Source organism: Hylobates moloch, unplaced genomic scaffold, assembly GCF_009828535.3.
Source record: "Hylobates moloch isolate HMO894 unplaced genomic scaffold, HMol_V3 SCAFFOLD_7, whole genome shotgun sequence".
NCBI lineage: Eukaryota > Metazoa > Chordata > Mammalia > Primates > Hylobatidae > Hylobates > Hylobates moloch.
Genome location: NW_026652282.1, coordinates 111,608,151 through 111,627,015, shown reverse-complemented (window position 1 = coordinate 111,627,015; position 18,865 = coordinate 111,608,151). Strand labels below are relative to the sequence as shown.

The following is an 18,865-nucleotide window of genomic DNA, read 5'->3' as shown; positions in this document are numbered from 1 at the left end:
ACCTCACCCCCCATTTATTCCACATCAGCCCCTCCCCTTCATTCCATATTATCCCCTCCCCTTTATTCCACCTCACTCCACCCCCTCATTTCATGTCATCCCCCTTCCCTTTATTCCACCTCACTCCACCCCCTCATTTCATGTCACCCCCCTTCCCTTTATCCCATGTCATTCCCTCTCTATTCCATGTCTCCCCCTCCCATTTATTCAACTCTATTCCCTCCCCTTTACCACACATCACTCTATCCCCTTTTTCCCACTTCACTCCCTCCCCTTTATTCCACATCATTCCACCCCCTCATTCCTTGTCACCCCCTTCCCTTTATCCTATGTCATCTCCTTCCTTATTCTACATCAACCTGTCCTGTTTATTTCTATTCACCTCTCCTTTACCCCTTCAGCTTTCTAGTCAGAGCTTCCCAACTCACCCCCCAAATTAAAAAGAAGAAAAACACAGTAAGCCATGAATATGCTGCTGTCACAATACAGATGTTTATTAATGATTAAATGCCAGAGAAGTTTTAACAATCACAAATCTTTGAGCTCAGCAGTTGTTATCCATTAAATGATCAATTTCTATCCCTCAATACAATACATTCTTCATTCTATGGACCTTAGCAGTTGTTACCCATAATATCAGCTGTAATTGTGGATGTCATACGCAACCCATATCTGTGTGTTACCAGAGCATGTCCCACAATTTTGTACTGTCCTGTATAAAGGAATTACAGAGACGATAGTTAAGAACATTTGTAATCAGGTGACTTTACCTACTTGGAACTATGTGTCCTTATCTAACTAGCTGTTTTGCTGACAACAGGGTGTAAACACCAATTGTCTTTAAAGCAGATCCAGGCAATAAAATCTAATTTTTCCTCTAACTTTGGATCCCGGAAACACTAATTAGATCTACACTTGAGGTTTCCCTGTTGGCGTGACCTGAGCAAAACTGCACAGAATTTTGGGAGAGGCCATTTGGCGAGCCATTGGTCTGAATAATTTGGAGGGGGAAATCCTAAGGTGGTGGAGTTGCTGCAGGGACATGGCTATGAGCTGGTGTGACATGATTTCGCATTGTTTGTCAGCTGTCAGTAGGCTGACCTAACATTCTAGCATGCATCTTGACGGCCTTTCCAACTGAGCTCTCTGGAGGAGGGTAGGAAAGTCAGGGAAATCATGCAATCCCATTTGGGGAAGGGAAAGCATCTCAAGATTTGTGAGGTTCCCTGGGAAAGGTGTTTACCACAAATGTCACATTGATTAAAGGAAAGTCTGCAGAGAGAGAGAGAAAGCCAAGATCAGGGGTAAAAGGAAAGGCAAGGTAGCACCGGGGAGCTTGGGCATGACACAGAAACATCTCTGCTTTTACCAGCAGAAGAGACCAAGCATCCCCAGTGAAGAGGCTGGCAGTGTGTTTGGAATTCTCATCCTGACCCGAGCATCAGGTGGAACTCCTTCTTACCTTCAGATCTTTACCTTCAACTCTCTCCTTAATGTTTCCTGTGACATCCCAGATCTACCCCCACCCTTTTCCCCTGTCTGGCACCTGATAGAAGGAAAAACATCTAAGGAAAGAAGTAGCTGACGCCAGTTTTGGCCTCCTTCTCCCGGGGCACACGGAGCAATGGGCGGTCTTGCTCCAGAATGGGAGGGTTACCCGCTCCTTCCTCATCGTCATGGGAATGGGCAGTGCTGGGAGGCACAGCTGGCTCCTCAGAGGAACCTGAAAAATAGTAACAATGTTAACTCCTTATATTTCTAGACCTTATACTTTGTACAGCACCCAAGGCACTAAGACCTAATTTTGAGTTTCAAATACAGTATGAGGCAAGAAGGTAGGACAGGGATGATTATCCCCATTTGACATATAAGAATACTACAGCCTGACAGCAGAACACAGATCTCTGAATCTAGGACCACTGTGGGAACTGGGAAAAGAGCTGAGTTAGGAAAGAGAAAGAGTAAGACAGATACCCTGTGCTCAGAGGGAATGGACAATACCACCAGGGAGACAGGTAAGAGGGTGACCTCCTAATAACCACCACCACCCTACAAGTAACCTGACTAATTTTACCAAGCAAACGAGTAACAAAGCTAGAGCTGAAAGCTTACAGCACTGCATGGAAGACAGAAAGCAGGTGTTGCCCTTCAACATCTCTGGGGAGGACTTGTAGTCCATGACTTGGCCAGGCTGAGACTTGTTTTTAAGGAGAGTAGTATCTACAGGGAATGCAACATCTGCATCTTTATGAAACTGAATTGCCTTTGGATTCTGAACCTCTTTAGAGTTGAAATCTTTAGGTATTGGGACTTTTTCCACATCCATGACTTCTTCAAGATTGACAGCCAGGTCTTGTGGAGGGTCTGGAATTGTATTGAGAATGGAGACATCTTCAGTTTCTGGAGCCATGGTGGTAACTTCTTCTTCTTCAAATGCATTGGCTTGGTCTTTCTGATAATCTTGAACTTTGTTGTAAATCTGGGAATCCTTAGGTTTTGGAGCCACATAGAGAACTGAATCTTCTTCAAGACTGGGGCTTTCTTCAGAGTCTTGGTTTCCACTAGCATCAGAGGCTTCTTCACGTCCCAGAATTTCTTCAATATCTGAGGCTTCTTCATTGTTTGGGACTCCACTCACATCTGAGAATTCTTCATCGTCTTGCATTTCATCAAAATCAGAGACATCTTCAGGGCCTGTGACTACATGGAGAGCTGGGACCTCTTCAGGGCCTGTAATTCCATTGGTCTCTGGAGCTTCTTCATAGTCTGGAATTTCTTCAGTGTCTGAGGTTTCCTCATCATTTGGGATCCCATCAAAATCTGAGACCTCTTCAAGACTGGGATCTTCTTCAGAGTCTGAGAGTCCATTAACCTCTGGAGATTCTTCATGATTTGGGATTTCATGTCCACCAGGGGCTTCTTCAGGGCTTGGAACCACAAGAAGAGCTGAGACTTCTTCAAAATCAAGGTCTTCTTCAAAGTCTGAAATCCCATTTACCTCTGGGGCTTCATAGTCTGGGATTTCTTCAGTATTTGAGGCTTCATCATTTGGAACTTCATCAACAGCTGGGACATCTTCAAGACTGGGATCTTCTTCAGAATCTTGGATTTCATCATTATCTGAAGCATCTGCATGGTCTGGGATTTCATTGTTTGGTATTACATCAAGATAGGGAACTTCTGCAAGGTTAAGATTTTGGTGGTCTTCAAAATCTGCTCCTTCTTCTAGGTCATGTTTTGGTTTTCTCCAGGGTTCAGGATTTCTTGCACATCTGCGGCTCCTTCAAGGTCTGGGACCATATCAAAATATGGAATTTCTTCAAAGTCTGGGATCTCAGTGAGTTCTGGAATTTCATTATCTGGTCCTAGAATATCTCCAAGGGGAGGAAGATCATCAAAATTTAAAGTATCATCATTATCATCATCATCATCTTCCTCATCAAGCTCTGGTATTCCTTCAAGATGTGGGCCCTGAATCTCAAAGTTATTTGGGATTTCTAGACCTTGAGCTTCCCCAAAGACTACTCCTTGATTAAGATATTCAAATACTAGCTCTTCATCTTCCTCAGAGGACTCATCTTCCTCAAGGGGCTCATCTTCAGCAACGACCTGGCCTTCAAAAAGGGCCTGACCTTCAGCAAGGAACTGACCTTCAGCAAGGGCCTGACCTCCAGCAGGGAACTGACCTTCATCAAAAGGCTTGCTTTGAGCAAGGACAGCAGCCCGGGCTTCAGCAGAGGTTTCCACTGGATCAGAAAGTAGTGCATCCTCTTCCATCTTTATGCGTGCACTCCTAAATGGGAAGGATTTTGAAAAAGTCAGTTTGTGTACTTGCATTACTTAATATAAAGATAGTCTGGAGTTGGAAAACCCCACAGGAGAAGGTGCTTCAGGCTAAGAATAAAAAAACCCAAAAAAACACTCACTGGATCTTCCTCAAGTTCCTGCGTCTGATAAAATCAAGCGCTTCCGGGCTGGACTTCCACACACGCTTAGCAACCTGCCTCTGAATATGGGGAGGCACCTGAGGGTAGAATTAGCAACATTAGCCATGATTACACAGCACCTTTTCATTTATTCTCACCTCTTTCAGGTACCCAGGACTAAAGGTACAAAGACCAGCTAATGTGGGAGGAATTTCTAGACTGGACGATCTTGTGGCTGCCTGTTTTGGCTACCCTCAAAGATGCAGGTACAACTGTGCCTTGCCTTGTGAACAGGAGAGGGATGTGTAAAACAAGTGCATCCAAAACTTGCACCTACCTGGAAGAGGACATCCCAGTTATCAATCATCGCGCGGACCACATTGACAGAAGCAACATAGTGATCAATCCCCAGCTTTGTTTTCCTGGACTCTCTCTTGCCAAACTTTCCCTTTTTCAGGAGAGCAGATCCAAACACCAAGGCCAAGTTAGTGGAAGTCATACGGTTGCCTGGGACCTAGGCAAAGGAAAGCAGAAAGTGATTGACGCTGAGGTAGTTCTGGGAGTTGTACAAATGAATATGTCTCTTTTTATTCTTGTTTCTCTCTCTCCTCTCCATCTACCCTCTTGCTGATATACTCCCACATATGTCCCCTACTACAGTTTTCACTACTGTTTCCAAGATCTTTTTACCAACTGTCCATCAATGCCAATTGAGTCCTCGCAGTTCTCAGTGATTTTATGCAGGGCCTTCAGCAGACGCTCCAGGGTATCACTGTGGCAGGGTGGCATCAGGTAGATCAGCAACTGCAGGGCAGAAAGCTGATCCTGGGGCTTTAAAGCTAGAAGAAGGAAAACAGGGGCTGTCTCAGGGGGACAGTCTTGGCTGCAGACTGATACCAAGGGAGGTGAAATTCTGCTTGAAACTTGCTGGCAGTTATGGAGAAAGTACCCAGGCATCTTGCCTTTGCTCATTTCCAAAGCATGTGAGCTCAGGAACTCTGAAAGCAAGAAGTGCCCCCATAAAAACCAGACCTCCTCTACAGAACCTGGGTGTTGTTGTTTTTTTTGACCTGAGAGGGCACACACATCTTCAAGAAGGTCTAGAGAAATTTCCAAGCAACAGACTTATAATGGAACATTTAGAAATACAAAGAAAGTAACCCAAATAAGTTTTGTATTAAAATTTTATTTTTAATTGACAAATAATGATTGTATATATTCTGGAGAGGTTTTTAAAATCTTCTTATGTTCATTTTGCCTTAGTTCTTCGAAGTCCTCCAGCCTGAGCTCTGTCCCTAGAACCCCTAGACCCCGGTAATATTTCTTTTCCTTGCCCTACTAGGGAGGTCAGAAGACTCACTTGCTGTCAGGAGGAATGACATGTACAGATCATCTGGCAGCAGAGAGTCCTTCATGTCACGGAAAAACTCCTTGAGGAGTGCAGCCACATCATGCACATTCTGATTGTCATCCAGTACTACATCCAGACCTTGATCAAATTCTTCACGGAGCTAGGAAAAGGAGAAGACAGGGACTGTCTGCCTGGCCCACCACAGCTCCATCTTGGTCATTCCTTCAACAGGTTCCAGGATTCAGTGGAGGTAGCTGGCAATATGGTGGGCCTGGGGGCTACAAAGAAGACCCTGCTCCTCCCCCCACCAGGTAGTCAGGTCTATGGGGGAACCCCACCTCCTCCTGCTCTTTCTTATTGGAGGAACAAACATGTAAACATAGCCAATTTACCTGACGCACTCGCTGCACGGAGTATTCAAGGGTAAAAATCCCCACCGTGCTTAAGCCTGAAAGAAAAGACCAGCGGATGCTAAGCATCTCTGAATCCCTTTCCCATGGCATTTCCCTTCTCCCCCCACCCCCTACTGCATCCCGACCTCCACTGGGTGTCAGGGGAATGTTATCCAATCCCGTCATCCTCGACCTCTTTTCTCCTCCCATTTCTAGAACATCCCTCCTTTCCCTTTGCTTCCTTCCTTGATTTACCCATTTGCACCTCCCTTACCATGTTTTTCAATGAATTGGCAGCAAGCCTCAACAACCTGGGGGATTTGTTTTGCAATCGGATTGAGACTCATCTTCCTTTTGGATCCCAGAAGTCGTTGGCCAATTGGAAAGGAAATTTTTGAAAGCTGCAGGGTCTGCAGCAGCAGGGCTCCGTCTTCCAGCTCAGCCAGGCTATCCACAGACACTGCACCCTGTGGAGAAATCCAGATTATCTTAAAATGGGAAATAAAGAGAGTCAATTAGGACCTTCCTGAGTACTGTATGTATGACATTCAGAACAAGATACATTCCCTTTGTGGCAAGCCAAGGACACCACTTCAACATATTGTATTCAGCTCCCCCCTGCTTCTGAGGGCACAGGCCTTGACCCTCCGGCCTCACATTCCTGCATACCTCAGGAGAGGCCCCTGCCTGAAACCTGGAGGGTTTAACTCACTCGACGCCCACGGCGAGTGAACTCCCGGGGCAAGGTGGGCTCATTCCGCCTGCGACTGAAAAAGCGCCGTATGCGGCCAAACACCCTTTGCACCACGTTTCCCCGACGACGGCCCGCAGCCTGACCGGTGGCTTCTTCAACCTGCATCGCGGCTGTCAGTTCAAGATGCTTGCGGCGGGTAAACTCGTTCACCAGGACCTCTTCCAGGCGAATGCCAAATGTCTTGAGTGATACAGCTGGGGAGCCACGGAGAGAAAGAACGAGAAACGTCAAAGCCTCGCAGCGCTTAAATCAGGAGGAAGCAGGGGCTGCAGCACTCCTCCCAGCAACCACCCGCAGCCAACCCCACCTCTCCAGAACCGCAGCGCCCCTCCCTGGGGAGCTAGCCAAAAAGACCCCGCACTGGTTTGGCGAAAGGACTCAGCTCCACTCAGCCACCCCGACGAGGCTCGAGGTCCCTGCCTTAAATTTTCCCTGGGGGTGACTACCTTGAAGCAAAGAGGGCGATTTCTTCGGGTTGATCTGTGTGGGGTGAGTCCACCAGGAAGGTCTGAGAGGACCGCCCCAAGCACCTACAGCTACTGCGCCATTTCCTGATATCACCCCCTGTGGGGTTTGGGAGCTGAGGAGATTGTCTCCTGGGACAGTGGACGCCACCCGGTCTCCAATAGCCAGGGTCACACTACACAGGGGGTTAGCATTCTATTTCTTTTCTAAAGAAGGTACAAGAGCCCCCTCACCCCTCTGTTGTCCTCTCAAAATCAGAAACCACTTGTCCAAGGTGTTCGGACGGTCAATAGGTAGAGCTACAGGAAGAGAAAAAGAAAAGATACACTTACAAATAGGACTTAATAAGTGACTAAAACATCCCAATGCACTGATCTGCAGCAGGGGGAGGGGGTGGCAGAGAGGCGAGCTCTGTCCAGCGGGCTAAAAGTAATATGCTTTCTATGAGCCTCAGTTTCCCCACCTAACAACAAGGACAAGCCTATCTCACTCTTATCAGACTCCAACAATTTAACCAAACCAGACAATCTAACGCGCCGCGTGCGCACCGCGCATCTTGCTACGCACCCGTAGTCGCTCAATACAACACTTAAAACATAAATTCCGGGGCTCTGAAGTCCCCAGATCACGCAACAGGAGAGGGGAGGGAGGGGCTCTCCTGCAGCGCCACCGCGGGTGAGGGTCGCCAAGTTACTGCGGGCGCGCTCGCACCAGGTTGCCGTCGGCTCCCTGCGCTGCGGTAGGAGAAGCGGCGACACCTGGCTGTCCCCGCACTCCGAATCTGGCATCAGGGGCTGCCAGCGGGGGCTCCTCGCCCTTTGCTTCACTCAATTCAAGCTGCGTTCGCCGTGCGCGCCTAGCGAAGCTGCCACCCCCAGCACTTTCCAATACCTCTGGGGCGCGCCTGGGTCCGCGCTACCCGCCTGGGCTCCGCTGCCAAATCCGCGCGCTTACCCCTGAGATTCCCTGGTGCGCTCGAACCTCGTCCTCCGCCGCGTCCTGCTCGCCCCCCGGCAGACAGCTGAGGTGGGCAGCGCTCGAAGCGCACCTCCTGCCGCCGCCCCCGCGCCCGCACCGCCCTCCCGCTCACCGCCCGGCTAGGAGCGTCTCTCTCTCACGCACTGTCTTGCTATCTCCCTCTACTCTCTGTCTCTCGACCGCGTTGTCTCTATCTCTCCCAGATCTCTCCCAGTTCTCTCCAGAGTGTCCCTCTGCGCTTCCGCCTCGCTCTGCCCTATTCTCTCACCGCACCTGGTGCGTCTGTCTCTTCACCGGCCCTCTGTCCACTTGTCTGTCCCTGACATCTGCCCGTCTGTCTTACTGCCCCCTCAGCCCCCAGCCTTCGACCAAACTCAACTAATTTTTACCTCTTCCGCAATTCAACAAACAGCCTTCAACTCCGGCTTCTTCAGTTCCCCAGACGCCAGGAGAACTGATCAAGTCTGCGATCAGGCGTGAGCCCCTCCCACCCTCCCAGACCTCTAATCCGCCCCGTCCTGCCCGGAGGGTCCACTCTCCCGAAGGCGAGGATGCCACAATCCGGGGTACAGCTTACCTCTGTCAGGTTTGAATTCGGAGAGGAAATGTCTGGCCACGAGTTCGTGGTAAGCAGTCTCTTGCAGCTTCAGACGCTCCAGCTCGGAGAGGCTGTGTATTGATACCATCTTCGTCTTGCGATCGGGCTTGTGTCCTGGGGCTCCTCCCAAGACACTCACTAAAAAAATGAAGGCGGACAACAACAGCAAAGGGGGCATGATTCTGGGGCACAGTGCCCTTGCTGCCTTCAGAAAAGGAATGCAGCCACCCATTCTGGAATCGGATGATTATCAAGGCTGCATCATCCAATTGTCACTGGACCTGGTGGAGAGAACTATGGGGGTGGGGGCAGAGGGGGAGGGAAAACTGGGAGGCGGCTTCACCCTCAAGCAGAGCAGCCTCTGGTTGTTTTTGCTAAAAAAGAAAAAAAAATCCAACTTCAAAAATTCAGCCCTTAACAGATAGTCCAGGAAAAAGAAAACCTCATTAGAAAAAAAAAAGTACAAAGAGAGAAAACAAGAAGAAAAAATAAAAGAGAAAAACATTTTTTAACAAAAGCGCTTTGAAACAAAAATAAGATAGTATTTTCCATTAATTAATTAATTAATTAGAGCGTTTTTAGAGTTTCTTTTTCTTTCCATGATGATACTCAATGCTGTCCAGGTTGGATAAAAAGGAGACTTCCATCTAGGTTAGGAGAGCTGCAAATTCAGACAAGTCCAGAAAACAAAATGGACACATGGGTCTAGAGCCAAAAATCGTCCCCAGGCCCTTTGACCTAGTAACTCCCCTTCTAGGAATCTATCCTAATAAAATCTTCCTGCAGACAGGGAAAAGCATATCCACATAAACCATAATAGTAACAAAAAAAGGGAAAAAATGCTAGCCCAGAAATGATGTTAGTTATATAAATTTTGTAATGGCCACAGTATGGAAAAATTATGCAGTCATTAAAGTTATATTTACAAAGAATTTTTTAATAACAAATACAAAACACAGAATTGTATTAATTTTGATTGCAACTATGTGAAGAAAAACATGCATAAAAATAAAAGACTGAAGGAAATGCACCCAAATGCTAAGAGCATTTGCATTAACTGGTGAGATTTTGTTTGCCTGTTGCCTTTTCTCTATTTACCAAACATTGTACAACTTCATTACATTACTTTTTCATAAAAAATCTTTTGTACCAAAACCAACAAACATCATTTTCAGACCATTTCTAGTGAGACTCCTTAAACAGAATTGGTGATCAAAGTGGAGTTTGTCTTACTGTAATGGTAAAACCTATTTTATATGTGCCTTCTCCATGGTGCCCACTATCTTATACTACTTCCAGACTACAAAGCATCGCCCATGGGGTATGCCCCTGCACCTCACACAGCATCCTTTCCCGCACATTCTCTATTACTCATTTGTTCATTCATTCATTCATTCATTAAAGAAAAAAACACCTGTATTAATTGCCCACTTTGTGCCAGGCGCTAAAGATTCAAAGGATGAGCAAGGTAATACTATTTCCTTTTTAAAAAAAGATTTAACAGTGCAGTGAAGGAGATACACACGTTAGCAACAATTTACAAAACCTTGTGATGTTAGACCTCCAAGATATAAACAAAGTATTGTCAGAGCAGAAAGGAGAAAACATCTAAGTCTGCCTGGAGACAGAGGAGGGGAGCATCCAGAGAGAACAGCTTGTGCAAAGGAAAAGAGATGGCAGAGAGGTTGTCATATTCTTGAAGCTGTATAAAGGGATTGGAAGGAGATAAATCTGGATGGGCAGGAATGAGATCATGGATGGCCCTATAAGCCAGCTTAAAGAGTCGGACTTTTTCCCGAAGGCAATAGGGCTTTAGGCAGGGAGTGAAAGTGTCAGGGCTGCACCTTGGAAAAATCACAGAAAGCCATGAAAAAGCCTGTTTTGGGTAGAGAGCTGGAAGTAGGTAGATGAACCAAGGGGCAAGGGATATTGACACAAGTCAGTGTCACTAGGGCTGGAGTAGGGGACGAATCTCATGGATGGAACTGACAGGGCTTAGGGAACATCTTTAATTGCAATGGAAAGAAAACAATTTAGGATAGCTCCCAAGTTTATGGCTTGGGTAAATATGGCTGGTTCCTGATAGAGAAGATAATTCAGGAGACGGGGAACTAAACCTTTTGCCAAGAAAGGAAGTAGTTACATACAACTTTACTGAATGTCTCTTTCCCATGGAATCTACAATAACATTCTATATATGATTTGGGGGGTGGGGAGCTTAAATTTCAAAGATCAGGCAATGCAGCTTTGGCAGAGAAAAGTTAAGTAAGGGTTTATCATGCGATAATCTAAATAGATGAGCTATCTTCTGTCCAAAAAACAAACAAACAAGCAAATAAACCATACCTTGAATTTGGGCTCCAAAACTCTTTTGCCCACTTTCCTTAATAGCTAGGATCACAGATGTCAGAAATAGGTGCAGTAAGAGAAAAGATGAGGAGTTTTCCTATGGCTTTTGAACTAAGCCAAGAGGAAAACACCTAGCATAGATATTAAAACTTCAACTGCAAAGCTCCATCCCCTGGACCCAAAGTGAACACCTAACCCCAACCACCAAACTGCAACTTGCAAAGCGACCATTTTAACCAAAGGCACATGCATTTAACCACAGTTCCAGACTAAGCCTCTAGCAATCCCCCATTCAAAATAGCAGATCCAGAGCCTATTAGTCTAGGGTCTCATCCTGAGACACACAGCCTAGCTCTGGCTTAATTTCTCTAACATTACTCCCCTCTCCCCTTTCCCCAATCCAGACGTCTTTTGTACCTGTTTTGGAGTTTCAGTTATTTCTTCTTATCGAAGCTTACCAGATCTGATCATCCAAAGAGCAGAGCTGGGTTTTTCACCCAAAAATAAGATGAAAATCAGTCCCTTCTCTCCCCCAAATATAAGGTAAGAACAAACAGTAAAATCCCCAATCAACAACAGCCCCAAAAGGAGAGAGAGAGAAAAGCCTTTGAGAGATGAGTCAGCCTAGATGCTTACAATTCCGAAGGAAATCAAAGGCCTTATGATAAACGGTTTGTCATTGCCTCCCTGCTCCAGCACACAGGACTAAACTTAAGAGCAGTTATATGCTGCAGTTCTACCAGAAAAATTGGCATTGCCTTACTTGCTTTCAACCTTCTCAAGGTGCCAGTAGCATACAATCCAGAAGCAGATTTAGGAAGACCAATGTCCCCAGACAAGAAGCAGATGGGTGGAGTGGGGAGGGGGAATGAGTAGGCAGGCTTTCGCACTATGAAAGACGCACATAACAGGATCTTGAGATTTGAATACTCATCCTCAGGCCTGACATTTCAAGCTGAACACAAAAGGAGGCTCCCTACAGGAAAGAGGTGCCAAGAGACCTCTCTTGCTCCAAAGTATTTTCCCCTTACCGCTTCAGTATACCATGGCACTAGCCTGAAGAGACCATGAGATTCACAAGGAAGATGAAAGCAAACCATCTCAGTTTCAGTCTAGAATTCAAAACATTTGCAGAAACACTATCTTTAGACAAATACCTTTACTGGTGTTAGAGCCAAATGTAACTGAGCTCAAAGCCAACCTCTAGATTTCTTAGCTGTGTGATCTTAAGAAAGTCAGTTGAATTCTCTGAGTCTCAGTGGCCTTCTCTATAAAATGGTGAAATGATACAGTATCCATTTCAGTGGTTGTCTGAGAGTTGAATGAATAACATTATGTGTGATATTTAACATTTGTTTTTAATAAACATGTTAATATTGAAGGTTCTTTGCAGAGGGCCGGAGTTTACAAAAAAAATCATGTTTCAAAAGTAATTACATAAAATTAGAATTTGTATCAATCCATTGAACAATCTACTCTGTTCAATCACTAAATTTGAATTATGTAAAGAGATCTTAGGAGATTTTGAGGAATATATCTTTCTTCTTCATTCTCCAATTTCAGCAGAGTCAAGTATTTAAAAAAATCATCTTACAAAATTTAGAAAAACTAATTCCATAGGTTAATATTTCAAATGTTATTATTCAGATTAATAAAGTGCCTGTATCTCTCAAAATTTGCTTCTCTTTCAAGCCATCCAATTCTACATTGTCACTAGCTATATATATATAGTTTTATTTGGATAAGTAAAGGGGCTAGAATATGAGCAGATACCAAGAGAGAGAATTTGAACAAAGAACAGACAGGCACAAATCAAGTTTCCATCAATACAAAAAAGGGGAAACACACTTGAATGGCATCAAGCCTGTTTCTCACGTCCTCCCAAAATGCATGGCACACAGATGGAGAAACAAATTAACGTCAGAAAGGTTACCCACTTCAACATTGTGAGGACTGAAATGGTTTCAACTAGGCATAAATCCACAGCCTTCATGATTTGGAGGACTAATTTACTCCATTGCCCCCATCAAATAGTTAAAAATGGTGCAGTGCTTACTAGTAAACACCTGTGGAAAAAAAAAAAAAGCAGGGACTGCACTGATGCCATGGTTTAAATCCTTATAAATTAGGTACTTTATGGCATCACTAGAATTTTGTTCCAAGCCTCTGAGGGTGCCTCAAAGTTTAGGAAATTGATAGTGAATGGGGCTGGGTGCCCAGAAGGTACTGCATCTACATTATTCAAATGACTACAGGCAGCAGCAATGGATAAAGACATCCCCATTAATATATCACAACATGGGAAAGAGATATGGGTCTCCATATGAAAACATTTGGGCACCAATTTGGTCTGCTGACACATTAGCTTATTCATCCCAGAGCATTAATGAGTTAGCCTTAAAGTTGTTATCCCATAACCTCCATTTCAGCAAAGGCTGCTGATGTAATGAACAATATGGCTCATTTTATACAATGTGGTGATGATGCTCCAAGATAATTAAATCTGGGGACAGTGTTCATCAATACATTGAGTCAGCCCATCATGTTATAGCAGAAAGTCATAAACTAGAGGTAATATCACTGTTAAAATATATGGAGAAAAGCCCTGGCTTCAAAAAAAAAAAGAAAGTTGCAGGAACATTATAATATTAGAATGTTTCAGAAATAGGACCTTAGCCATCACCTGGTCCCAAACCTCCATTATACAGGTCAGAAAACTGAGGCTCACAGAGAGACAGGGGTTTTCCCAAGACCACACAGCAATTTGACAGCAGAGCTTGGACAAGAACCCAGTTCTCTTTGGTCTCAGGGCTCTTGCCATTGACGCACCAATATTTGCTTTCACTAGCTGCAAGATTCTGCATTGCTAAATAAAGAAATCAAAAGAATACACATAATCAAAGCCTGATTCCATAAGCCAGGGTAGGTCATATCAGACGGCAGGCAGCCACCACATATTACAGCATCTTTGTAAAATAAGTACAGTCATCATTCCGTGGAATACTGTTTTTAAATTTTATTGACTAAAGAAACAACTCAGGCTCAGGATGGTGAAAGGCAATTTTTATGCTATAAACATCCCAAAGGATAGTGTAAAGAAGGCAATGTGACATCAAGTACACCGAGATATAGATATTCTCACTATTATCTGCAATATGTATCAGGGTGCATAATAGTGTTGGCATCAGAAGCTGTGTCATGCATATCATTTTTTCCCCTTTTGGTTGCTGCTTCTATTAAATTGTGGTGGAAGAAGTTAAAAATAAGATGTTCTATCAATAGGAGGTAAAAGTTTTTAATGCCTAATTTGTCTTCTGCTTTTCATTTTCTTAAAAGCTTTCCATATGCCCATTATCTCCAGACCCCAGCACACAATAGGTGTTCAATAAGTGTTTGTCGAGTGAATCATAGGATTATAAGCTCTTGAGAGTCTTGCAATTAAAACAGCTATTCGTGATTCATGAATAAATGAATCATGCCACTTTATTCTTACAATAACCCCTGGGAAAGAGGTAGGTTGGATATTTCCTCCCCATTTTACAATAGCAACAAACTAAGGCTTTGGAGAGGCTGTGACTTACCTAAAATTGCACAAAAATGCCATGGAGGAATATGATCTGGGAACCAGCTGTCCCTTCCTATCCCCAGCTCAAGCCTTGCCCTTTCCACCAAACCACAGCAGTTCTTGGTATTCATCACCAACATCTGCTGCCTGGAACTGGGAAAGTCTAAACCAAGACTACCTTCTTTCCTAAGGATGTGGTTGGATTTTTGAGGTATTATTTTTATACATTGCTCTGTGCCATTCCATGGGAAACGAAGATAGAAAGAAAGATAGATACATGGAGACACACACACACACACACACACACATATATATATACACACATATATATGGGTGTGTGTGTGTTTATATATGTGTGTGTGTGTATATATATATATTTACAGGAAGAGTATATTTTTTTTTTGGAAAAAAAAGACTATTATGAAAGGTAGAGGAGAGGAGTTGACAGAGGAGAAAGACACCAAAAGCCCAGTGTAGGCATTTCACCATATTTCTTACCCCAGCCCACCCCCAACCTGACAGCATGGTATCCTGGCAAGGTCCTGAGATATAGACTGAAACTCAGCTTCAAATCCCAGCCTCACTCCATGTAAGTTTACACACTCACTAACTATGTGACAGAGAGCAAATTATCTTGCTTTTCTGAGCCTCAGATCCATGACCTTACAAAATAAGAATCATGGTACCTATTAAGTGTGGCTGTGAAGATAAAATAAAAGATAGGGTAGAATGAAAGTGTTCTCCAAAGGGTATATTACTATGCCAAGCAAGCAAGCAAGCAAGGTGAGGAGCTGCCCTCCAAAATACCTGGAAGCCAAACTTGAGAGGAAGACTTAGCAGAAGTGCTACTATCTGGAATGAGGCAGATAGTGTTCCCTGTTGAAGAATGCCTCTGTATCATCCTTTGAAGATGAAAATGGGTACTCACTCACTGTCAGCAGGAAGCACACTTCTAGACGGGATAAGATGAACTGTATCTTCACTGGGTCTTTCATGATCAGAGATGCAAGACAGCTAACTGTGTGATATGTGGGGATTAGTCTAGTCTATGAAATGTAGATAAAAGCTAACTGGCCTACAAAAGGGATTTAGTCCTGAACTTTGGCTTCCTTGGCACAGTATGGAAGCCACCCATGCTAGAGATGGTGGAGGGAAGGGGAGAGCTATCTGGAGTAGAAAGCCCCCGTTCCTGTCCTGGGATCTCGCAGCCTAGTCAAAGGTCACATAAATGTCAAGTGTCTGAAGAATATCAAGAAAGGCCCATGGGTTTAACATCATCTTTCTTGCACTAATTTAAATATGTTTCCTTTCCTTTGTTCTTTTAAGGAATGTTAAGAATTGACCATTTCCCCAGGCCCATCAGCACTGGACAGATCCTTAGTCAGCTATAAGTTTTTAGTTTGCACTCTGTAAATTCTGATTCATTGTTCTCATCTCCCTTGCCTCTCAAAGCTTCCCTCTTTGAGACCTGCTCCCTTTCAGACACACACACACACACACACACACACACATTCCCACTCACAGACATCCACGTACACACACACCCTTACACTCTCTTACATAAGCGTTTTCCCTCTCTCTTTTTCTCACACACACACATACACACACACTCTCACATACACAAAATTCCCTTCTCCGATGTACTCACTACAAGAGAGGGAAAAAGGGAAATGAGACTTAATTAAAAGAAGGGTCATCAATATTTGCCTCTCCAGACCACATCTGTGGCTTCTACAGAGTGGGCATAAGAAATAAAGGACTGATGGGGACACTCCTGGAAACCATCTGAACAGAGACCATATCAAAGAAACCTTCAGAATAAGGAAGTTCTCAGAATTCGTGCTGAGAGCTTCTTCTCCTCCATCTTTCTTCCCCCACTCCCACCCCCTCTATTCTCCTTTGATCGTATCTTCCCCAACAAGCATCCAATTTTCTGTCAGTTTTCTTTTTCAAAATCCTGTCTGAGTGGCTGTCATAGGGAACTGGGGCTGTGGGAGATGTTTTTCCCTGTAGTTTTCATGGCAGGAATAGTATTTTAAAACTACATTCAAATAAGCATATTTTTAAAAATATCAATATCTATCTGTCTATCCATCCATCCATCCATCCATCTATCCATCCCCATTCAAAATTGGACCACTCTCATGTCTATGACGCAATCAGAAAAATCCCTAGACCAGGAGTCAGGAGGCCTCCTCAGTTACTAAGCATCTGGGTGGCCTTGGGCAAGTCAGAGAGGGTCTCCAAGCCGGAAACGTAACTGGCATAATTTATTATCATTCTGTTTAAGGGCACTGTAGAGACACAACTCTCACATCTGCGAAGTCCTTGATTCTTCCACTGGACTTAGCTAACTCCGGGACACAGGGCCACAGGGCTGCTATTCGCAGTTGAAGAGAGAGCCCACCCCGCCCCCCAGCCCCTCCAAGGGGCCAGAGTGCAGGGGACTGAGCCTGTCTCCACCCCCCGACCCTCTGCCCGAGCACCCATCCCGCTGAGTGCCCTCGGCTCTGAGCTAGGGACAGAGGTGAGGGTAGGAGGCTGCGGACTGTGCGCCCTCTGCCTCTCGGGGTTGCCCTGGGTCTCTGGCCGCCACTGCGCTGCAGAGCATGGCCTTTAGGCTGGATTGGGGTGCGCTGCGCGTGTCCTGCCCCTGGGTAGCTCCAGGCAGCGCAGAACCTGTAAAGTTAAACAAAGCCCCGCGGCGCGCGGAAACCACTCTCTTCTTCCTGCTCCTCTGAGAATTAGAAAAAATAAATCTTTTTTGCGCTCTTACGTTTGAGACATTGAACGCAAAAGCCTGGGCAACTTGTTCCACACTCTCAGGTCTCCTCTCCCACCCTCACGTCGGGCCTTCCACGTTGAAGTGCCCTCACCTCCCTCTCTCACCCCGCAGTGGGCTGCGCTCAGGCCACTGGTGCCCTACCCCTGCACTACCTCTTGGTGAGCCTCTTGGTCCGGCCAGGGAAAGGCTGCGTGACCTGCTCGACAGTCCGGCGGGCGGCAGCGGGTAGTGCTGAGAGGAGCTGCAGACACTGCCAGCGCTTGGCTCTGCCGCTCAGATTCCCCCACTCTCTGGAAAGCTTGCCGCGGTGGGGAGGGGGCTGATTCATAGCAATTTTCTACCCAGCAGCCAGCTCAGTGCCTTACGCATACCTGTTTGCTGAATTCTCTGGGCCACTCCCACTGGTTCTCACTGTACCCCACAATCTTCTCTCCCCTATTCAAAACAGAGCTCTCCTTCAAGATTCACCCCAAGGGTCCCTTCCCTCTGAGTGCTCTGAATCTCCCCTCCCCTGGCCATGCCACACAACCTCACAGTACAAGTGAAGGAAGAGCAGAAATGGAGGTTCAGATGGTTAAAAAACTTACCCAAGGACACAGCTAATTAGTGGCAGAGCCAAGATGAAGGTCCAGAACTCCTGGATCCCAGCTCAGCACACAATTTGCCACAGCACTTGGCTTCCCTTCTGCCTTGACTGGTGTGGCATTTGAGGGCAGGGGGCATTCTTTGTTGGCCCTTTACACACAAGGACTGCACAAGGAATAGTCCTTTCCCCTCCTTGCCTCACTCTTTCTGCTTCTTGTTTCCCCTTCCAGTCTAGGGCCTCTGGTCTTCTTGCCTAGGGCCTCTGGTCTTCCAAACTCAGAGATAAAAAGGTCATTTTTTTCAAAGTTCAATGATCAGCAAGAGCAAAACAGAAGCTGACTTCACAAAGTCCTCCATCGACCTGGCTGGCAATGGTCTCCCACCCCCACCCCCCACTACTGTAGTCTTAATTTTTCATGTACTGTCTTCTTTGCATATCTAGGCACTTAGAGAAGTCAGAAGGCCATCCACACCAGCCCAAACCATCTTACCTTTTAATACTTCTTCCAAAAATACTCTCTTCTAAACTGCAGCCCACCAATCATATATACAAATCACCATTCAACCAAGCAAATATATATAATTTACAAGAGCTAACTATTCTTATCTGATGCAACAAGGGCAATATGGGGTTATAATCCCAAGATCTTAAGTGGGAGAATTTCAAATACACAATTACACCCCCCCCCAATTGAATTCTCTCCTGTCTTGGGCCAAGTAAATGCACAAGGGACAGTGTTGTCAACAAAGAGGGACAGAAATGGAGAAGAAAGAGAAGAGTCAAGAATATAAGAGACTATGGGTGAGCCCAGCAAGAGGGAAAAATGGGGAAGCAGAGCCTGGGCAAAGGAGAGAAGGAAGAAAAAGGAAGGGAAAGGATAGAGTACAGCTGCTGGCTCCAAGTATAGCTGCTGTGGAAGCCCAGACAGACATGGACTTATTCTCCAAAGGCTCAGAGATATGGCTCTTAGGTGCCTGGATTGGAAATGAGATCCAGAAGCCCAGTGTCAAGTTTCACTTATCCTCTAGTAAAGAGAGAGAATGTCTGGCTCTAAGCAGCACTGGTGGCGCTCTTTTCAATTTAAGTGCCACCTTACCATCATTGCTACCATCATGA

The 18,865-nt window shown here is 45.3% G+C and overlaps 1 protein-coding gene across 2 annotated transcripts in view; it reads right to left on the bottom strand.

The window, feature by feature from the left end:
* Window positions 1-468: 468 nt before the first annotated feature.
* Window positions 469-18,865, bottom strand: part of ARHGAP36 (Rho GTPase activating protein 36) — a 31,433-nt gene continuing 13,036 nt past the window's right edge. Inside the window, exons 2-12 of one of the 2 annotated variants that reach the window (XM_032756441.2) lie at window positions 8,444-8,838; window positions 7,122-7,187; window positions 6,382-6,617; window positions 5,944-6,136; window positions 5,670-5,725; window positions 5,287-5,437; window positions 4,617-4,765; window positions 4,264-4,440; window positions 3,927-4,024; window positions 3,687-3,793; window positions 469-1,723 (exon numbers count right to left, since the gene is read on the bottom strand). In XM_032756441.2, the coding sequence (XP_032612332.1) occupies window positions 1,566-1,723; window positions 3,687-3,793; window positions 3,927-4,024; window positions 4,264-4,440; window positions 4,617-4,765; window positions 5,287-5,437; window positions 5,670-5,725; window positions 5,944-6,136; window positions 6,382-6,617; window positions 7,122-7,187; window positions 8,444-8,696 (1,644 nt within the window). In that variant the 5' untranslated portion in view covers window positions 8,697-8,838 and the 3' untranslated portion in view covers window positions 469-1,565. The remainder of the gene's footprint in view (window positions 1,724-3,686; window positions 3,794-3,926; window positions 4,025-4,263; window positions 4,441-4,616; window positions 4,766-5,286; window positions 5,438-5,669; window positions 5,726-5,943; window positions 6,137-6,381; window positions 6,618-7,121; window positions 7,188-8,443; window positions 8,839-18,865) is intronic. The other variant, XM_058441653.1, reaches the window with a different exon arrangement.